Source organism: Cavia porcellus, unplaced genomic scaffold (genome assembly GCF_034190915.1).
Source record: "Cavia porcellus strain 051 isolate PalLab524CR breed Dunkin Hartley unplaced genomic scaffold, mCavPor4.1 scaffold_18, whole genome shotgun sequence".
Lineage (NCBI taxonomy): Eukaryota > Metazoa > Chordata > Mammalia > Rodentia > Caviidae > Cavia > Cavia porcellus.
Genome location: NW_026947501.1, coordinates 24058298 through 24078378, shown reverse-complemented (window position 1 = coordinate 24078378; position 20081 = coordinate 24058298). Strand labels below are relative to the sequence as shown.

The following is a 20081-nucleotide window of genomic DNA, read 5'->3' as shown; positions in this document are numbered from 1 at the left end:
AGATGAAAACAACACAACATACTAATATTTTATTATATAATTCCTTCATCACCAGAAAGATAGGTTCTAATCTCGTCCCTTGTAGCTATAATAAACAAATGTGAAAAATTAGACAAATTTATGTTGCTATTTTTTTTTTATATCAGGGATCAAACTCATGATGTTGCACTCGTCAGGCAGGTGCTTATACTGCTGAGCTAAATCCCCAGCCCTTGGATTTAATTTAAATATCAAATATAAAATCCTACCACTTATGCCAACTCCGATATGCTGTTTATAAAATTTTCACTATTAAAACATAATGTCCAGCCTTTTGAAATAAAGAAAACTTGCCATGAATCTGCAACTTCTGAAGACAGAATATTGTTGTTAATTTCACTTGAAGCTTTCACTGATTTTTCTCTCATCAATGGAGAAATGCAAAGTTAAATTTTAAAAAAGTTCATAAAGAAACGTAAAACATTGTTTTTCAGTTCCCTCAACTTATACAAAAGGGCTGCTTCCCCCAACAGCTTAAGACTATGTGTGCATTACTTAACATGATCGCCACTTAATGTATTTACAGGATCATAATCACATCAGCCTACTTCCATTCTGCCGTTTCTATCACCTACAGTATATCTAAACGAGAAAGAAATATTTACCAAATTACCTGCTACTGCTGTTATTCTTCTTGGATTTATTCCTCCGTTTTAAGGCATCTCTGTCCTTGTTATTGTATGGTAACATGGAGGCATAACCATGTTCAGCTTCTAGAAAACCGGAGGATCCAGTTAATGAATGAGCCCCAGAACATTTAATACTCTCTCCCCTTTCACAGTACAGTATTTCCTTTTTCATTTATTTATTTATTTATCTTTGAAAGAACACGGCGAAAATAACTAAACAGAGCAAGGTGGAATTCTGAGAACAATATATATATTTTTAAATTGCGTGACCACCCCCTGCTCCGGGCAGGTGTAAAGAAGATTCCAGCTGCTCATTGTTGAGAAAGACACAGCAAGTGGCTAAGCTCCAAGCCCGGGTTTCCCATTGCTAACGTCCAGCAGGTTGGTGCGGGTTAAGCGGGACTAGCCTAGGGAGAAGGTGCGGGGCACAACCGCGGACCGGGCCGGGGGAGGCACTGCTCCTCGCCCCGGGGACTAGGCGGCAGCCGCGGGGGAGCAGGCAGGCAAACCGCGCAGGTGAGGAAAGCCAAAGGCGACTGGCTGCGAGGGCCCCGTACCCACTCGGAGGGGGTGGGGAGGAGGTGCAGGACCCGGGCAGCAGCCCGCTCACTGCTGTGGGCAGCGGTGGCCTTCCTTTCAGAGCGCGCGTGGGGACAGTGGAGGGGTTGGGAGCGCTCGCGGTCGCGTTTCTGGCGTCTCCAACCACCCCGGAGAGGCTGGGCGCCACGATCCCCGGATTTGGTTCCCTAGGACCCTCAGCCCGGGCCAGACCCCTCTCCAAGCCCGTGCACCTCTCTCCCGCCGCTCCAGATAGTCGGCCGCCTCCAGCAGCATCTGGATGTTCATCCGAACCGCCGTCGCCATTCTGCACGGGGGCTGGAGCCACGGGACCAACCCCCACTGTCCACAGGCTCGCCGCCGGACACCCGCACCTCGGGGTGGACCCCGCTGAGCTGCGTTGAAGGAGCCTCTTGGGCAACCACGCTTGTCGGGAGGAAAGAGGTCAGTGAGCTGGGCACCGCCGACACCGTGACAGAACCCGGGGCAGAGCAGCCACCACCGCCGCGGAGTGTTTATCCCGACTCACCATCCCCCCGCCCCTAGCCCCTTCTCTTGACAGGCCCGCTTCGGCTGCGTTCCTCATTGGGCACCTGAAAGAATGCCCCACCCCTGGCTTTGTGCGATTGGTAGGGGGTACAGAGGCCCCGCCCCTCAAAGTCCGCTCCTTTCGTTGGTTGGCCGCGGTTGACAAGGCCCTAGCTCCACCCCTTTTTTCCAATTGGTGACAGGATTCGCAACTCCGCCTCCTGCTCCTTCCCTGTTTTCCATTGGTTCTATAGGAACAGCCTTTTTGCTTTGTTAGTATTGGCCAAGAGCTGTAGAAAGCAAGCCACTTCGCCTGGCTCTCATTGGTGAATACCTTGGAAAACTCCCAGCAGCAATGATATCACCTTTCGCCAGGCCCCGCGGGCCCCGAGTGGCTGGTGGTCAGCTGCCCGATTACTCCTCTTCAAGTTCGGCATTGGCTAGTGGGGTTGGCCGGTGCTGATTCACCGGCCGCTGCGGAGTCGGGCTCCACCCGACCCCTCCCGGTTCGCCTCAGACCTGTTGTCGCCCTGTCTTCCGGGAAAACTTCAGGGACTTGCCAAGCGTCCCTCGAATGGAAGGATGGCACCTTGCGTCACTGGGCGCTCTGCTTAGCTCAGGTTCGGAGCCGCAGCGGAGGAGGCTCCGCGCTTCCAGGGACTCCGGCGGTCCCGGGCTCTGCCGCAAGTCCCTCAGCGGGAGCGCAGCCTGGCGAACGGTCGGGGCGGTGGGTCGAGGGATCCTGCTGGCGCCACGTGGCTGGAGGGGAAAGCACGACCCTGTTAAATTCCCGTCGCCTGGAGTGAAACCACTGGAATTGGGCTGCATATACAGCACTGAGTTCCTCTCCAAAGGCACTACCCAGCCCGCACCAGGAAGGGATGGCAGCAAACTCGCGCGAGTGAGGAAAAGCTCAGAATTTTCTATTATTTACAGAATAAAACTGAATCTCCAAGATTCTCTGAGGATCTTTCCCTTCCTACTAGAGGAATACATTCAAAAGAATGTCCCCTTTTTCACGACGATAACAAATGGGGCGTGGAACAGCACTAATATAAATGCTTACTAGACTATTAGGTGGACAGAACCAAAAGGTTAGAGGTTGTTTACTTGCTTCGTTTCTTTCTTTCTTTCTTTCTTTCTTTCTGATAGCAGGGATCGAACTCGCGACCTCATGCTTAGCAGGCAAGCACCTATGCCACTGATCTAAATCCCCGACCCAAAAATTGTTTCCTTAATCAAAAAACATGTTTTTTAACACGAAAACGCTGCAGATCTATGTTACAATTATATATGATCTCCAATTAAAAAGTAGAACAGGTCAAAGAAAAGTAGAACTAAAGCTATTGGTAAATCTAAATGACTAAAGCATGACACTTTCTTTTTTGAGAAATTCATTGTTGCTAATTTATGGTAGTAATTGTTTACTGTCAGGTAATTTTTGTACATCATTTCTAATCTTCTGTATAACTCTAGAAGGTAAGTTGAGTTAACCACTACATTTTGCACACCAAGAAACATTAACAGAGACAGCGCAGGACTCCCTGTTCTCCATTCAGCTGAGGAGATGGAAAGTGAACCCTAAGTGTGTCTTACCCAGAGCTCCAGCTACCAGTCCTTCCAGTTGGTAGTAGTTGTACTAAAGACATGGCAGATAAACAGATTTCAAGACTGAACCACAAAACACTGACACTCAAACCTTGGGTAAGGTTAAATGTGTAAATGTTAATTATGGCAGGAAATTTTTTAAAGTGCCTTTTAGGCAGGTGTGGTCGGGACAGGAGGATTTCAACTTCAAGCCTAGCCTGTAACTCAGCAAAACCTTGTCTCAAAATAAAGATAAGTAAGAAGGGCTAGGGATATAAAATGCAAAGGCCTTTTCCAATACCCCCCCAAAAGCATCTTTTAATGGTTCATAAATCCATTAAAATTAAAATTTTAGAACACAGTATGTAGAATAAACATGTAGAAAGCCATTCTTAACATATAGGAAACACATCTTTCACTGTTAATGGTTAATGATCTAAGTAAGAGCTAGTTCTACATATGACACTAGTTAAATGTACAGACTGAGATAAGTTTTTCAAAAATGCACAAAACAAAGTTGGAAATGAGAATGGGAGAAAACAGTTGTAGTTTTCAAATGGCATATTTATAAAATACATCTGAAAATCAGTGAAACATGAAATTTTATTAAAGTACCTAAACTGATATTCCTAAAAGTGCTTTATCTTAATATTTTAAACTTTATATAGTTTTATAGCTTTTCTTTAGGTTTTATTATGAACACTTAGTATATCTTTTTTATTTTCTTTTTTTGGAACCAGAATTCATGGCCTTACATTTGCTAGGCAGGCACCATGCCACTTAACTATATACTCCTGGCCCAATATATATCCTTTTATATTTTCTCTTACTCAACAATTTTTTTTTTTTTTTTTTTTTTTTTTGGTACCAGGAATCAAACTCAAGACCTTGCCCTTGCCAGACAGGCACTATCCTACTGAGCTATGACCCTGAGCTGCACAATCAACTAATTGAAAATCACACTTATATTTTCAGAAAAGGAGGGGTAGGAGAGGTTGAAGTATTAAGAGAGAACAAATAAACTCCAACGTGTCTAGTTTATACTCCAAACAAAATACTAAGTTATATAAACATTAAGATTAAAGAAAGTACTATTATGTTCCCTGGTGGCTGAAATGATCAATTAAGCTAGCAACACCTAATTCGTTTTATGAACTTCAAAGAGTATTTGGTGCCATCTACTGGAAGTGAAGGAGTAAATATAAAACAAAGGACTTGGGGATTGGGATTTTTTTTCCCCTAAAAATTGTATTTCAAAATATATATAAAATGACCAGTTAATTAAGAAAACCAGAAGTGCAGGTTTTCAGTTTTCTTTAAAGACTCCTAGTCCTTAATGCTTTGGAAGCATTAAAAGTATGAATTGATAGTCACTGCCCTGTTTTCTCAAAAGTTGGAAATTCTAGAATGTTTGAACCTCAATTTTATGACCAGAATTTTAAATAAAAAACTATGTGTAGCAAGTGTGCTGGTGCACCCCTGTAATCCCAGCACTCAGGAGGCTGATGCAGGAGGATCACTAGTTCAAGAGCAGCCCAGTCTACATAGTTCTAGGCCAGCCTGAATTACACAGTGATATCTTGTCTCAAAAAAACAAAAACCAAAACCAAAAACCAAAAAAAGTTATGTGCAATAGCATAAATATCAGATAAAAACAGCTTTATGTACATATCAAGATAGAACAAATAGAACTGAAATGTACAGTTGAAAATGGAAAGATATAAATCTTTACTGAGTGTTAGAAGTTAAGATCTAGTCTCCTTTCAGGTTTGTCTTTTCAGTGGGCAAAGCACGGGACTTAAATGGTTAATGCTGGCATTGAGCAACAGGCTCATTGCTGCTCTGACAGATGCATGCCCTGCAGTGAGTACTTCAGATGCCAGGAAAGACTTGAGACACTTCATCCCCAAGTGTCTAGAAAGTTCTAAAATTGTGGAACTCAAACCTCTTATTTATAACTGAGTTTGACACTAACTATGGTGACATTAAAATGAATTATATTTGCTAAATTTTGGAGGAATTTTGTTCTTTGAAGTATAAAAAAATTAGGGCCAGAAGTTTCTGCTTTATTATCAATCCCATCCTTTGTGGTTAGTTTGGACACTCCAGTACCATGACACTCAATATGGTACTAAGTTTCAAAAACCTCTATAAACTCTGCCCTGCAAATTTTAATCTTCTCCACAAATACAATTTTTTAAATGTGGCAATGAATAAAACACTATCATATATATTACATAAAACATTTTGTAGCAGGAATTTTTTTTAAAGATAGATTTACATTTATATTGGCCCAGAAAGATCTGATGATCTTCACGTAGTATTTGTTTAAATAAAGGCCTAAAGTAGCTAGGAATGGTGGCACACATGCCTGTAATTTTAGCCAGCAGGAGGATCACAGGTTTGAGGCCAGCTGGGCAACTTAATGGGATTGTCTCAGAATAAAAAATAAGGGCTAAGGATGTAGCTTAGTGCTAGAACACTTGCTGTAGCTTGCATTAGACCCTGGATTCAATCCCCAGTAAGAAAGAAAGAAAAAAAAGATTCAAACTACATATTTTCTTATTTTCAAATGAAAGATACATGCAAATGAAGTAATGTAGGAGAAAGTAATGAAGGAGTAATGAAGTAATGAAGGAGAAATAGGATTGTGACCACTGTTAAGAAAAAAAGAATTTGCTATACTTGTTTTAAATTTTCTACAAACAAGTATCCATTTATTATGTGAATAAAGGTTAAACTAAAATAGGGGAGTCATTAAAAAGAAAACCATATAGTGATTCAGCTTCTACGAGGTTCTCAAGTAGCTTTAGTTATGAGAACCTGACGAAATCATAGTTTTAAGTTGTTTTTCTGACTATAACAGTAGTATACATCATAGATGATGGAGAATTATCCTTAAACCCAAAAAGATACTCATTTTTATAATCAAGTGAAATCATACTGTACAGCTAATTTTCTGCGCTTATATTTTTCCATATATTTCATTAAATATTTTCTAGAATATTAAAATAGCATTCTGTAATACAAATGTTCTTTAATTTTAATTTTGTTTTCAGTACTGAGTATTGACCTGTAAGTATAGAGAAGCCAGGGTTAAAAAGAGTATGAATAGTTAATGCTTCTCCAACAAAATAAGGTATATAATGCTTCTACCATCTAACAAAATAAGGTATATAAAAATATGTATGTTTTGGAATGTATGAAGTATCTCTGAATATATAACTATATATATATATATATAACTAACCTGTCACCAGATATTCTTTGTAATATCTGAATTGTGTTCTATGTATTTACACTATCCTCCAAAATAAAATTTTAAATCTAACCACAGAGCCTCAAATATCAACAAGCTATAAAACAAAGTAGGTGATGGCTATTATCTTCAATAAAGAAAGAGCTGCCTTCAAATGGAAAAAAAAACTTGCCAAGGCAACAGATCCAAGATGTGGAATTAGTAAAAACAAACACACACATATAGCTAATGTACTTTTAAAATATTTATCCTTCCTAAGTACTAAACAGGAATAAAACCCCAAATATTATTTTATCTATCAGATAGGAAACTTTTTTTAGAAAAAAATATTCAAGCCAGGCCTGGTGTCGCACACTTGTAATGCCAGCACTCAGGAGACTGAGGCAGGAGGATCACTGCAAATTCGAGAGTAGCCTGGGCTATAAAGTGAACTCAAAGCCAGCCTCTACTGCATAGCGAGACTCTGTCTCAAAAAGACCAAAAACAAACAAACAAAAAATTACATCTACTACTTGTGCATATTTATGAAACAGGAATGCTATATTTTACCTGTGATTTTTACCTTCTAGTTATATATTGAAAACCTAAAACACATAACATGCCCACTTATCCTCACCTAGTAAAATCATACCTAAGAACTGAACTTGACGAAATAATGGATCAAATACAAAAATGTAGATGTAATGGAGACCATAGTCCCAGTTCTAATTATAATTCTAAGTCATGGGAGACACACCAATGTTCACTAGTAAGTAGCTACTAAATGTTGTGTTTAATAAGAGTATTAAAAAAAAAAAAGACCACAGTACATGGGAAAAAAAGATTAGAGAAAAAGAAGTGTACATTGATCTTATAAGGTGAAAGTGAGAAACATATATATATGCACGGGAGTCTGGAAACACATATACCAAAATGTTAATATTATTATTATTTCTGGGAGTAAATAATAGATGGTTTTTGACTTTACTTTTTTGTTTTTTCCAAAGTATTTTTTATAATAAACATGCATTTCTTTTCTAATTGGAGAAAACGATATAGCTATTATGGGGTAGGGGGGCACAAAAATCTGAAGCTATACTTTTCCCTCCAACTTTTAAACAAGGAGCAAAGTTGTCTAAATCTGTGTGTCAAAACTCTAAAGATATTCTTTTATCTAGTAATAAAAATATTTATCAAATATAAAATGGGTAGAAATATTGCTTTATTGGAGAAATTCACGCTCAAATTACTTTCATGTTTCTTAAAAAGTTCTAACAAGCATCCAAGAAGAAAACATATACAGCTTCCATAGGAATAAGAACAAACAATATGGGGCTGATGACTGCCTCAAATGTTACTTCTTTAAAAAAAAAAAAAAAAAAAAGGAGTATCTAACTTTTTTGGAGGAAATCATAAATAAGATTTTCTTACTTTACATGAAAGAAGAACTGAGATCCTGTTTTTGATGCATATTAAATACAAAATACAAAATCCACTCTCCGACAAGATGAGGGGGAAAAAATCATTCTTCAATATTTTACTTCTCATGCAATAAAATCCAAAGGTCTGTTGAATCCACCTTTTCTATTCATGTATTGCCTATGATAAGAAGAGAAAACCATTGTTTATTTTTTTAAAATCTGAAATATACACACACTTACCCTTCAGTGGTTAAACTAAAATCAGCTTTAAAATGCTAAGGGTTAAGTAAAATTATTTTACTTTACTTTTCTTTTTTTTTTTTTTTTTGAGGCAGGGTCTTGCCTTGCGGCTCAAATTGGCTTTGAGCTCACTACATAGTCCCAGGTAATCCTGAACTCAGTTATCCTCCTGCCTCGGTTTTCCAAGTGCTGGCATTACAGACTTGTGCCACCACATGCAGCTTTTAATTTTATTTCTTTTTGTAGTGCTAGGGATAAGACCTATGGCACAGGCAAGTGTAGTATCACTGAGCTACAGGTGTAGCCCATACTTTAAGCCAAAGTCTTGGATTTCTTTTCTTTCTTCCTTTTTTTTTTTGGGGGGGGGGGGCCTATGAGGGATCAAATTCATAACCCACACTTGCCAGACAGGTGCTGTACTGCTGAACTATATCCCTGGCCCTGGATTTCTTTAAACTCTGAGTTGCAGTATGTAAATATACTTTCAAAATTATTTGGGAAGATTCTACAGACTTTAACACAAAACAAACAAAGGAACAAAACCAACTGAGTCAGGGTAGTGGTACACACCTATAACCCCAGTTACCTGAAGGCCAAGAGAATAGGAAGTTCAAAGCCAGCATGGAAAACATAGCAAGACTGTCTCAAAGACTTTTAAAAAAATAATTAAAAAGGGCTGAGGTATAGTTCAGTGGCAGAGTGCTTAGTACTCTGGGCCAGTACCTCACTCCTTGCCAAAACAAAACGAATTAAAATTCCACACTTATTTTATATAACACCAACAGCTATTTTAAACAGAAAAGAAACTCAGGGGCCTGGGATTTAGCTCAGTGGCGTAAGTGTCTTCCTGGCAAGCACAAGGTCAATCCCGGTACCAAAAAAAAAAAAAAAAGAAAAGAAACTCAAAATAGGGCCAGGGATTTAGCTCAGCAGCCTAAGGGTCTGCCTTGCAACTGCACAGTCCTGAATTTGATCCCCAGTACAAAAAAAAAAAAAAAGAAAGAAACTCAAAATAGGTAATACCAAGCAACTTCAAGTACACTGCAATGATTCTCCCCAAACAATTTTGCTGGGCGTGGTGGCTCACGCCTATAATCCCAACACTTGGGAGGCTGAGGCAGGAGGATTGCTGGGAGTTTGAAACCAGCTTGGGCTACAAAGTGAACTCAAGGCCAGCCTGAACTGCATAGAGAGACTCTGTCTCAAAAGAAAAAAAAAAAAAAATAGTAATTTTACAAAACACTATTCATAATGATTCTAGAACCTTAGACACAACACTCTCAAATTACATTATTCATAGTCTAAATTAATTGGAACATTAGTCTTTTATCAGTGATAAAAGTGGAGAAAGGGCAATGTTTGAATATGTCTTGACTTTTTCATTTATTAAGAATTAAATAAAGGCTGGGGATTTAGTTCAGCAGCTCAAAGAGCTTAAATGCAAGGTTGGGAGTTCAATCCCCGTTCCCAAAAAAAAAAAAAAAAAAAAAAGAATTAAATGAGATTTCGAATACAGTCTGTTCCAACTCTAAGTACAAATAAGATACATCTAGAAGTAACGGAAGAATATACAGCTGAAATCCTTACATAATTAATATAAGTAAACAGTTTATTTGAAGAACTTAATATCTAAAACATTTAACTGACTACATTTATCTATAGTAGCTATTTGGTCCACATAAATTGGGAAACAACTTTAACATACCAAAATATAAGGAACATACTTCATTTGAATAAGGGGAAGTATGGAAAACTGTTATATTTCCTAAATAAACATGATTACCCATTAATAATGTTTTTTCCAAGTGTGAAATTGATTTTAGTAGTTCAAACATAAAGGGGTTCAAACATAAAGGCTTACCTGTACTTCCTCTTCTGAGATACATTTATGGCATAGGCATTTACAGAACCATCTACCTTTTTTCCCTGGAGAAAAACAGTAAATAAAAAATAGGAAGGACACATGAAATACCTAGATCGAAGGGGCAGATCACACTGACACACTTAAATGGCAAAATCCAATAAGAAAAAAAGTCTAATAAAAGAGATATTTTAGATCCTGATATCTCATAAACTCTCAAGTTTAACGACTCTGCTCACATTTTTACAGTCACACATAAACAAGCACAATATTCAAATCAATAAACAATAATGTTAAGTCACAGCTCAAATACTTTCCATTTTTCTAACCCCATTTCTTGCATGAGCTTTGGCTTTTTTTTTTTTTTTTTTTAAGCCTTCAAGGAGCAGTATATAGAATCATGGGCACACCTTTATTCTTTTTCACAAATTCCTTTAGTCTTTAGATCCAACCAAGTTATCTCAACTACCCACCTACCACTATGCTGCTGCTCTTGCCTGAAATGCCTGCCTTGCCCCCATTTAATCTTCAACTATCTGGTTCTTACGCATCACTCAAGGGCCAATTCAAACAGTCCAGCAGCCAGGTAGTATCTTTTTTTTTTCTTTTCTTTACTCCTAAGGAACATTAACTATACTTTCGGCACATACATTTTACCTATTATGATTATGATTTGATTTTTTCTTTTTTGGGGGTACCAAGAATTGAACTCAGAACTTCATGCCTGTCAGGCAGGCACTGCACCACTGAGCTAAAATTCCTGAACCTCTGATTTGGTTTTTTCAAAGAGTCTTGCTGTGCAGCCCAGGCTGGCCTTGAACTTGTGGCAATCCTCCTGTCTCTGTCTTCCTAGTGCTGGGATTACAGGTGTATACCATCATGCCTAGATTTTATTGAAATGTTAAGTCATAGTATTATTTTTCCTATGAAATTACACTTTTTTGTTTTATTTGTTTGTTTTTTGCAGTACCTGGGGTATGAAGTCTTTTTTATGATAGGGTCTCAGTCACTAAGGTGCTCAGGCTTAGTGAAATCCTCCTAACTCAGTCTCCCAGAGTGATGGGATTACTGGTGTGTGCCACCCCACCTGGGTAGACTGCAAATTTCTTAAGGGAGGGATATGAATATACCTGAGAGTCTCCTTTGTATTCTCATACCCTAGGTTACTGCACTAGGTGTTCAGAAATGACTGCTAAATTAACATCCCTAGCTAATGTCAAGAAACACACACACATACCCGGTTCTCCATCAATACTTACTTGAGTGTAGTCTCTGTGTGGTGTACCTATTAGACTTCTTCTATCAGGGAAAAAATATAGATTTGAACTCACTGGCCTAAAGGCATGGGCAAGGTGAGCTACAAGTCTGAAGTAGGGCTAAAATAAATATGTATGGACTCAACTTTCTTTCTGTCTTTCTTTCAATAAAGGAAGACAATTTATTTGAAGGGAGGGGGAGGGGGGAAAGAGATACAGCAGACAGTACTCTAGATGAGAAGGGAATTATCAGAAAGGGAAATATTCTGGACTCAAATTTTCTACTTTTAATCTATTTTTATGGAAAGGAGAAGACACTGAACAAATCATCTGAAGTACGATTCTGACCTAAGAATAGGAGGTAGCACGACTTAGAAATACTGGCTTCGTAAATAAATGATACTCATTTTTTCAGTAGTACTGGCAACTGAATAAAGGCCTCACACATGCTAAGCAAGTGCTCTATCACTGAGCTACATCCCTGGTCTTTTTATTTTTTCAGACGGGGACTCACTAAGTTGCCCGGGCTGCCCAGATTCAAAGGTGCTATCCTGGCTGGAGATTTAGCTTAGTGTCATAAGCACCTGCCTAGCAAGTGTGAGGTTGTGAGTTCAATCCCCAGGACCACAAAAAAAAAAAAAAGTTGTATCCTCCCAAGTAGCTAGGATTAAAATGCAATGTGTCCTTGCACTTGGCAATGATAATTCTTTTATTAAATTCAATTTCTAAAGGCTTACTGAAGGACTGGAGATTTAGCTCAGCAGCAGAAGCACCTGCCTGGTAAGCGCAAGGTCATGAGTTCCATCCCCACTACCAAAAAAACAAAACAAAGGCTTACTGATTTTTTAGAAGCTTTGGTAGAATTGTACATTGTCCTATTCTGATTTATTTGGATGTTAGTAGAGAAAACTGTCCATTAATGTTATAAACAAATGTTGAAACTCTCTAGAAGAATGTTAAAATAGAAAGAAAAAAAAAAGTGACTGGCATGTGAAAATGTCTTACAATAAGGCTGGGGTATAGTTCAATGGTAGAGCATTTGCCTAGCATGTGATGAGACCCTGGGTTAGGTTCCCTGCACATTTAAAAAAAGGTTCAACAGTAGATCGCTGATGGAAATATCACAAGATATACATTATTGAAACATTAGAATGAGGTAAGAGACCTAATAACTGATAGTAATAAAGCCAACTGCACATGAACTAAATTAACACTCACAGAAGTCATTAGAAAACAACTGACATGGGGGTATTGTTTATGGGTAAAACAACTAACTACCTAGTTCGCATGAGGCCCTGGGTTCCATTTTTAGCAGTGGATGGAAAAAAATCCTCAATATCAATTGATCACATGGCACTCCATGATTTTTATAGGATCTATGATTTCTCATCTAATGTTTCCTTTGCAAACCAACATTTTCAGCACTGACTACATTTTACGAAGGGTAGTTCCAGCCTTATAGCTGATTTTCAGGAACTTCAAATACAGATCAGGCAAAAGTAAAATCAAAAACAAACATGAAGGGGTGGGGATTTAGGTCAGCGGCATAAGCGCCTGTCTTGCAAGCAGGCAGTCATGAGTTCGATCCCCGGTACCGATAAAAAGGAAAAAAAAAAAAAAAAAATGAAAATAGTTCCGACAAATTCCTTCCTTGTTCTTCTAAAAGCAGTAATACTGCTTTACTTTGGGGATATTTTTTTTCACCCAATATACACACACACCCCATTACACTCATAAAATACTCTGTAAAAAATAGAATTGGAAATGGTCATGATTATGTCTGTAATCCTAGCATTTGGGAAGCTGAGGCAGGAGGCTTGTTATGAGTTTTTGAGACTAGCCTGGGCTACAGGATGAGCCCAAGGCCAGCCTGAATGGCATAATCAGACTGTCTCAGAACAAAACAAACAAATCAGAATTTGGTATATTCAAGGGGGAAATAGCTCAGCAGCACAAGCACCTGCCTGGCAAGCATGAGGTCATGAGTTGGATTCCCAGTACCAAAATAAGGGGGACAAAATGCTCATATGTAAACATCATTAAATGCCAAAATGGGGTTCACATAACCACTGCAAGAACAAGAGCTCATTCTTAATCTTTTCATCTCAAAACAGTCATTCGTCAGTACTCCACTGAAGTTATATATGGTCATTTTAAAACTGATAAGCCCTGCACTATACTATCACATTAGTTTAAAAAAAAATCTCAATTTTCATTTGCAAAACCAAGTAGAAAAACTTAGTATTTTAGAAGAGATTTTTAAAAATATATTCTTTCCACATACTCTCCCTTTCTCCATCTGGCCTCCTCCCTCCGTCCATTTCTTCTCTTTATATTCTCCATCTCCCATTTTGCCAAAACTATCTTTCTGGTACCCTCTCCTGTATCCTCCTCGCTCATTACATTCTCTCCTCTCTTCCTTCTCCCTCATTTCTCTGTATTATGAGACCGCGTTCATGCTCTAATCCATCCTCAGTCACCTTCTGAGCTCAGACACATGGCAGATGTTCAATGTCATCTTTATGAGGCAACTGCATAACATTCTACGTCCCAGCAGCTCCCCATGCTGTAATTTTCTTCCAGGTAAACTGTCTCACCTAGGCTCCAGCACAGCGTCTCAGAGGTACCACTGACTACTGTCCCATCCCCAGTTACTCTGGTTCTGAAGTAGATCTCAAATTAATTTAGCTGCATCACCTTTCACATGCACAACTCACTGTTCTCCCTGTCTCTAATCTAACCCACCTTCTATCTGTCCTCTGCGCCATTCCTCTGTTCAATACCTCACGAATGAACCCTAAAATTCTTAGCATGGCTAAGGGATCCAAAGCCCTCCACAATTCAGCTCTTACTTCCGTTTGTAGCTTCAATTACAATCATTATCTCATCGGCATCCTTTAACCAGTCACTGAATTTGAAATTCCCAAAATATATCTATACAACTACAGGGCACACCTACTTTTTCACGCCTACAGAGCACCCTGAAACATCTTCCTCTTCTTCTTTGTCTGATCACTTCTCCTTGTTCTTTAAGATCTAACCAACATGTCATCTCTGGCAAATATTCCCTGAATTCCAATGGCAGTTCAATGCTTACTCTGCTGGGCTCTCAAAGTCCTTCAAACAGAAAATTACTATCTTACAGCTAAAGAAATTATAAGTGATAATGAAAGACTATGAGAAAAAGGGACCAGCAAAACCACATTAATTCAAATCAGAATGTTTAAATGGTTGTGTTTTACTTACTTTTGTGGAGTCAAAAGATGCAAATCCCATTAACTTCATCATTTCTATTTCTTCCTCTGTTTTGCCTTCTAAGTCTTCCTCTGCAAAAATAACAATTTTTTTAGGACTGCTGTGAGTTTGAGGCCAGCCTGGGATAAGTAGTGAGTTCAATACCACCCTGAACTATACAGTGAGATCCTATCTCAAAAAACAGAACAAAAAAAAAAAAAAAAATTCCACAATTTTTTTAACCCTCATGTCATTTTTGAACACAAATATAAATGAATATAAAGAGGAACAGCAAGACATTAAGAGATATTCCATCTCACTAGCAGAGAACATACACACAAAAAGATAAATCTAATGAGTAAAGGTCCTTTTAAATTCAGACAGAATGTTAAAAAAAAATTCAGACAAAATGTAACTTAGGGTAACGAAAGGACTGTGCTCACTCCTTGGAGTCTTTCCGCAGGTCAACCTCTACTCTCAGATGTGACATTATCTACTTTTAAAGACACTTCCAAAACAGAATGTTCTCATGTTTTAAACTAACCTTCCTAGCACCATTCCCTATCAGAAGCACCAAACATAACCAGCAACTCACTAAGGAACAATTACAATCTCAAACCCATATGCAATGATCACTATAAAAAGCTTACTATTTAAATGTTCAAAATTAAACTACAGGGTCAGGGATATAGTTCAGTAGCACAGCACCTGCCTTTAAGAGCAAGGTCCTGAGTTAAATTCTCACACACACATCATGACTGAAATTCTCTGAACAAGGCTGTATATCTAATAACATTACCAGTAATCTGACGTTCTTTGCTCTTTGTTTCTTTTGTTTCCTTCTTCTCCTCATCTCTTCTTTCTTTCAATCGTGAAGGGGAAGGCGATGTGGATCTATGTCGTCTTGGAGATCTAATATTTGTAAGCAGAGACGTTAGAAACAGACATGCATGGCAACTCTGTTGATGAACACATTGATGATTTCTTGGAAAGTGAAGACTAAATAAAGCCAGGCCCCAGAAAGTCCCCAGAGCAGAGTGAGAAAAAAAAAGGTTCTACCTAAGCTTTGACTGTTAAAGAGGAAAAATTAAAAATACAGGTTGCTCCTTTTCATTAGTTGCATTCAGTGTAGTATTCAGGGCGAAAATGTTTTTTTATGAGGCAAAAAAACCTGTCTTAAAAGTTTCTAACAACCTGGTACCAAAAAAAAGTTTGTAATAATTACAAACCCAAACTACAAAAAGCTCACTTAAATAGCAATTGATGCTTATTAACAATTAATTTCTAAGATTTCTGTATTATGGACCACTTAGGTGTTTATCTTGTTGGCACCAAAAAGTTAATTGAGAACAATGAAAATACAAAATACCTGGTTTTTTTTGTTTTTGTTTTTTTTTTTTTATTTAGGTGTAATCAACTCCATTTTGCTTAGGGACTACTAGCTTTAGAATAAAGTAGGATTAAGTTTTCTCCATTTCATTACGCTGTCAATGCCGTAATACATGATGAAAACAAAAGGCAATGACTGGGTTTTTTTGCAGCTCCGTGGCCACACTTCTAGTTTGTTTTTTGCACTCACCTAGAGCGGCGCCTGTGCGGGGACCTGGAGCGGCTTCTCCTGCGATCTCTCTCCCGGGATCGGGACCTTTCCCGGCGCCGGCGCTCTCTCTCCCGGGAAGTAGACCGCGATCGCCTACGTTCTAATACAAACACAAAAAAATTGCAGCGCCAAAAAGTACAGTACGTCAGTTATCTAGAGCTATAGAGCTATGCTGCAACGTAATAGGATCCATTTCTAGCAATCACACTGAAAAGGTCAAAAGAAACAAGTAGCAATGGGTTTAACCCAATAGTGTCAATGATATTTGAGCCAATATATTCCAAACCATTAGCATTTCAACATGTGGGCAATAATAAAATTAACAAGACATATTACATTTTAAAAATAGGAAATCCAGTATCTATTCTTGACTCACAGTTACTTCTCAACTCGGATCAGCCACAACGCAAGCGCTCAAGGGCCTCAGATAGCTCGGGGCCTCATTTAATTTGTAAGAAAATTGGGTATTCACTAGGTGAGCGTGACAGAAGGGAGGGTCTACGATAGACCTCTTGATGCAAGTCCAGGTTCTCTGCCTCATTTTATGGGGCTGGGAGAGGCATTAGGAGAACTCCCTGGACTCAAAATTCTGAATACAGGTTTCCCTACTAAACTGGGGGTGGGTGGGGATACTTTGGTTTTTAACACTGAATATTGTGGAACGTGACTTATTTCGCACAGTAGCTGTTTACGGCACGTAATGTTACTCGGAACGACCAGGGGAATTCAATTCAAAAAGGGTAGGGGATTTGTGAACGGTCATCTAGAAATTAAGTGAATGAATTGTGGTCTGAGTCTAAAACCACTGACCACATGTATAATAAAAGTTACCGTATAAGGCTGACGGCAAGTCGGAGAAACCCTAATTCACAGAGAAACGAACCCCCTCCCCCCAAAAAACTGCCTTATAACCGGTGGGTCAGGGCCGAAGAGCGTAGGGCCCAGGTCTTCATTCCCTCATCGCTCGCTCTCCTCCTCGGGAGGAAAGGGCCACGCTCTCCGTTGCTCTGGTACTGAAAAAAAAGAGGGGGTGAGACATGCGCCTCCGATCGAACTCCAAGCCCCGTGCTTCCGAACTCACCTCTCCGCGGGGATCGGCTGCGACTGCGACCCATTATGAGTCCTACTTCTCCGCACACCGCCCCGGAAACGGCTCTGTAACAACATCCGGGGGAGCCAAGGACTCAGCTTTAACTTCCGACTGGAAAACATCGAGACAAGACGCTAGGGTTCCGGACCCTAAAGGAGACGGGGTGCGCAAAGTGGCCCGGCCTCCCGCGTGTCCTACGCCGCCGCCGCTGAGCCCAGAGGTTTATATTACCATCTTCTTTGTGCATCCTAGGCGTTGACGTATACTGCATTTGATGTTCTTGCAGGAATGTCAGGAGAATTCAGCCACGTAGGCACAAACTTAATCCGGTTTTCATTTATCCCATTTTTTTTGCTAATCTTTGCCCACGTGCATAAAATACATTAATCCGTTTTAAACATAGCGTGCGCACGTAGTCTGTATACTCCAAGTCTTCGGCATAACATTCTTCCTCTAACTTTTCCAGAGTTCACCGCAAATCGGTTTTCGATTTTCACTGATGCTAATCTTGAGAAGGCACTCAAAAACTGCTATGGGCTTCTTAAAGGAAAAGCAAAGGTTATATAACTCCATTCTTACTCCCAACGAGTATAGGCACGAAGCAGCCCTGACTCTCCAAATTGAAGGCTTTACAATGCTCAAAATTGAGCCAGGTGGAATGGCAATCACTTGCAATCCCAGGAGGCTGAGGCAGAAGGATTCTCATGAGTTCCAGGGCAGTCTGGACCATATAGTCCAAGGCCAGCCTGAATTACAGAGTAAGACCCTGTCTCAATAAAAAAATAAAAATTAAAAAAAAGAAAAATCTCAAAATTACAAAAACAAGGAGAAGGGCTCTTTTACCTTCCCAAGGCAGAAGCTTCTGCAATCGAACGTAAGTACACTAAGCAGTACAGGCTTGAATCTGTATTTCAAGTTAAACTTACTCTTCTTCACCCTCATTTTTCTCCAGAGTGAATAAGTCTGATGTCCTGGCTTTTAGAGCAAAGAACTGGAAAGAGAATAGATGAAAATGGGCATGGTGGCTCACGCCTGGAATCCCAGCACTAGCCAAACTGAGGCAGGAGGATCATTGCAAGTTTGAGACCAGCGTGGGCTACAAAGTAAACTCAAAGCCAGTCTGAACTGCATAGCGAGAACCTGTTAGAAAAGGAGAGAGAGAGAGACAGAGATAGAGACAGAGACAGAGACAGAAAAAGAAAATGAGAATGAAAACACTGTGCCTACCAGTCACAAATTTTTGGAGCTACATGTGGTGGCACATGCCTGTAATCCCAGCACTCTGGAAGGCTGAGGCAGGAGGATTGTTGTTGCAAATTCATGGCCAGCCTGGACTACAAAGCAAGCTCAAGGCCAGCCTGAACAACAGAGCGAGGCCTTATCTCAAAATGACAAAAAAAAAAAAAAAAAAACCTTTTTATTAGATTCAGATGTGCTTATTTAATACCTACCCCAACATAACTTTCTAGAAAAAAACTGGGCAAATCTAAGATTTCCACCAAGAGGCCTTGCTGGCAGACTCTTGGGATTGTCCTGACAGATGTGCACTAAGGGGGTGAAAAGAGAGGTTCAGGGCTAAGCATTGCCAGGCCCCCAGGGGGAAGGGTTAGCAGTGTTACTATAGAAACACACTGCTATGGTAACTGTCACTGACTGGCTTACCGATAATAGAAATTAAACCTAATGTGACAGTATGAATTTATGGGCAAAAGCTTTAATTGGAAGGTGACAGAAGATGAGGAAAACATTCCAGCTTGAGTAGTAGCTGTAGAGAGCACATTCTGATGAAAAGGACAGGAAAGAATGGAGCGCAGTGTTTTGGGGTGTTGTGGGGTCTTGTCAATCAGTATCTAAGTCCTGGTTTTGTAGCTTCGAAGGAATCCTCACGACGAGGGGCAATTTGGTTCTTGTGTAAGGAGTCTTCCCAGTGTGTGAGGCTCTCCTGGAATCCAGAGTGACCTTAGCAGTGGTGTCAGACCATGACACACATACTGCAGTGAGCCGTTTGTTATCTTCGAAAACTCTAAAAGGTTCCTCATCACCAGTTTAGGGCTATGGAGACTTCTGGGCATAGGTGTTCTTATTCTTGAATGTGATGATGTTACAGGCAGCTGAGTTGGTTAGAAGTGTTATAGGTAGTCAGACAGGGTTGGGCCCTCAAAGGAGCCAGAGCAGAAGAGCAGATACCTTGCAACCTTGGAGGAGACAGACACGTCTGGAGTGACCAGACCTCAAGACAAAAGGCAAAACAAATATAACCACTCCCTAAGTATAAACATCAGGGATATAAATAAATAGCTATGAGTCACCTTGAGGAAGCCAGGAGTCACCATCCCAACCCTCCATAGGAAGAGTCACCGCTCTTTAAGCAGGCCTGCTTGCTGCATGACTCACTTCCGCATTTGTCCCTACTTGGGTCAGTTTTACCTGAATAATTAATCATATTGGCTGTCTGTAGTTCTGTCCCACCTTGTCAGCCTGCCTTGCCAGGGCCCATGTTTTCCCAATCTTGGACCTGTCTCACTTTGTGGTTTGCTCTATAAAAGTCCCTAGAAAAAACAGTCCTTGGCAACCCACTCAGGACCCCTTTTGTCTTTCTTCAGACAGAAGCTTTCTTTCTCTCAATAAATATATCCTCTGTTGTTCCTAAAATTCATTGTTCAGTTTTAGAGAACACGAACTCATACTGGACGTCTAGTAGGTTTGGGAGTTTCATTCCCCTTTATTAATGAGATAGAGTAGGAAAATTTAGGGGTAATAAACGTTTTTGGCCAACTTTTAGATAGGTATTTCTTACATG

General features: G+C 39.8%; 2 protein-coding genes across 3 annotated transcripts in view; both read right to left on the bottom strand.

Moving 5' to 3' along the window:
* Mxd1 (MAX dimerization protein 1) overlaps positions 1 to 1618 on the bottom strand; it is a 28223-nt gene extending 26605 nt beyond the window's left edge. The window contains exons 1-2 of the mRNA XM_003469030.4: positions 1460 to 1618; positions 653 to 752 (exon numbers count right to left, since the gene is read on the bottom strand). Coding sequence (XP_003469078.2) covers positions 653 to 752; positions 1460 to 1532 — 173 coding nt within the window. The 5' untranslated portion in view covers positions 1533 to 1618. The remainder of the gene's footprint in view (positions 1 to 652; positions 753 to 1459) is intronic.
* Snrnp27 (small nuclear ribonucleoprotein U4/U6.U5 subunit 27) lies at positions 902 to 17432 on the bottom strand. 2 transcript variants are annotated; one of them, XR_010040601.1, is made up of 7 exons: positions 17273 to 17432; positions 16171 to 16291; positions 15391 to 15503; positions 14604 to 14683; positions 10102 to 10166; positions 8011 to 8178; positions 902 to 2513 (listed from the first exon to the last, which is right to left on the bottom strand). XR_010040601.1 is itself a non-coding variant. In XM_003469032.5 (6 exons), the coding sequence occupies exons 1-6, from the start codon at positions 17304 to 17306 to the stop codon at positions 8124 to 8126; spliced, it is 468 nt and encodes a 155-aa protein (XP_003469080.1). In that variant the 5' UTR covers positions 17307 to 17432; the 3' UTR covers positions 7785 to 8123. The 2 variants fall into 2 exon arrangements, 1 of the variants encoding a protein (XP_003469080.1); XM_003469032.5 differs by lacking the exon at positions 902 to 2513 and having other exon boundaries at positions 7785 to 8178.
* Positions 17433 to 20081: the final 2649 nt, after the last annotated feature.

Bases quoted from the DNA above. Each gene is read 5' to 3' on its own strand.
- Snrnp27 (XM_003469032.5), bottom strand. From the start codon at position 17,306: ATGGGTCGCAGTCGCAGCCGATCCCCGCGGAGAG. The intron at 14,684-15,390 runs GTAATGTTATTA...TTATTTTTGCAG, and splicing joins CAAAGAACGTCAGATTACTG to AGGAAGACTTAGAAGGCAAA. The intron at 8,179-10,101 runs GTAAGCCTTTAT...TTCTTATCATAG, and splicing joins TCTCAGAAGAGGAAGTACAG to GCAATACATGAATAGAAAAG.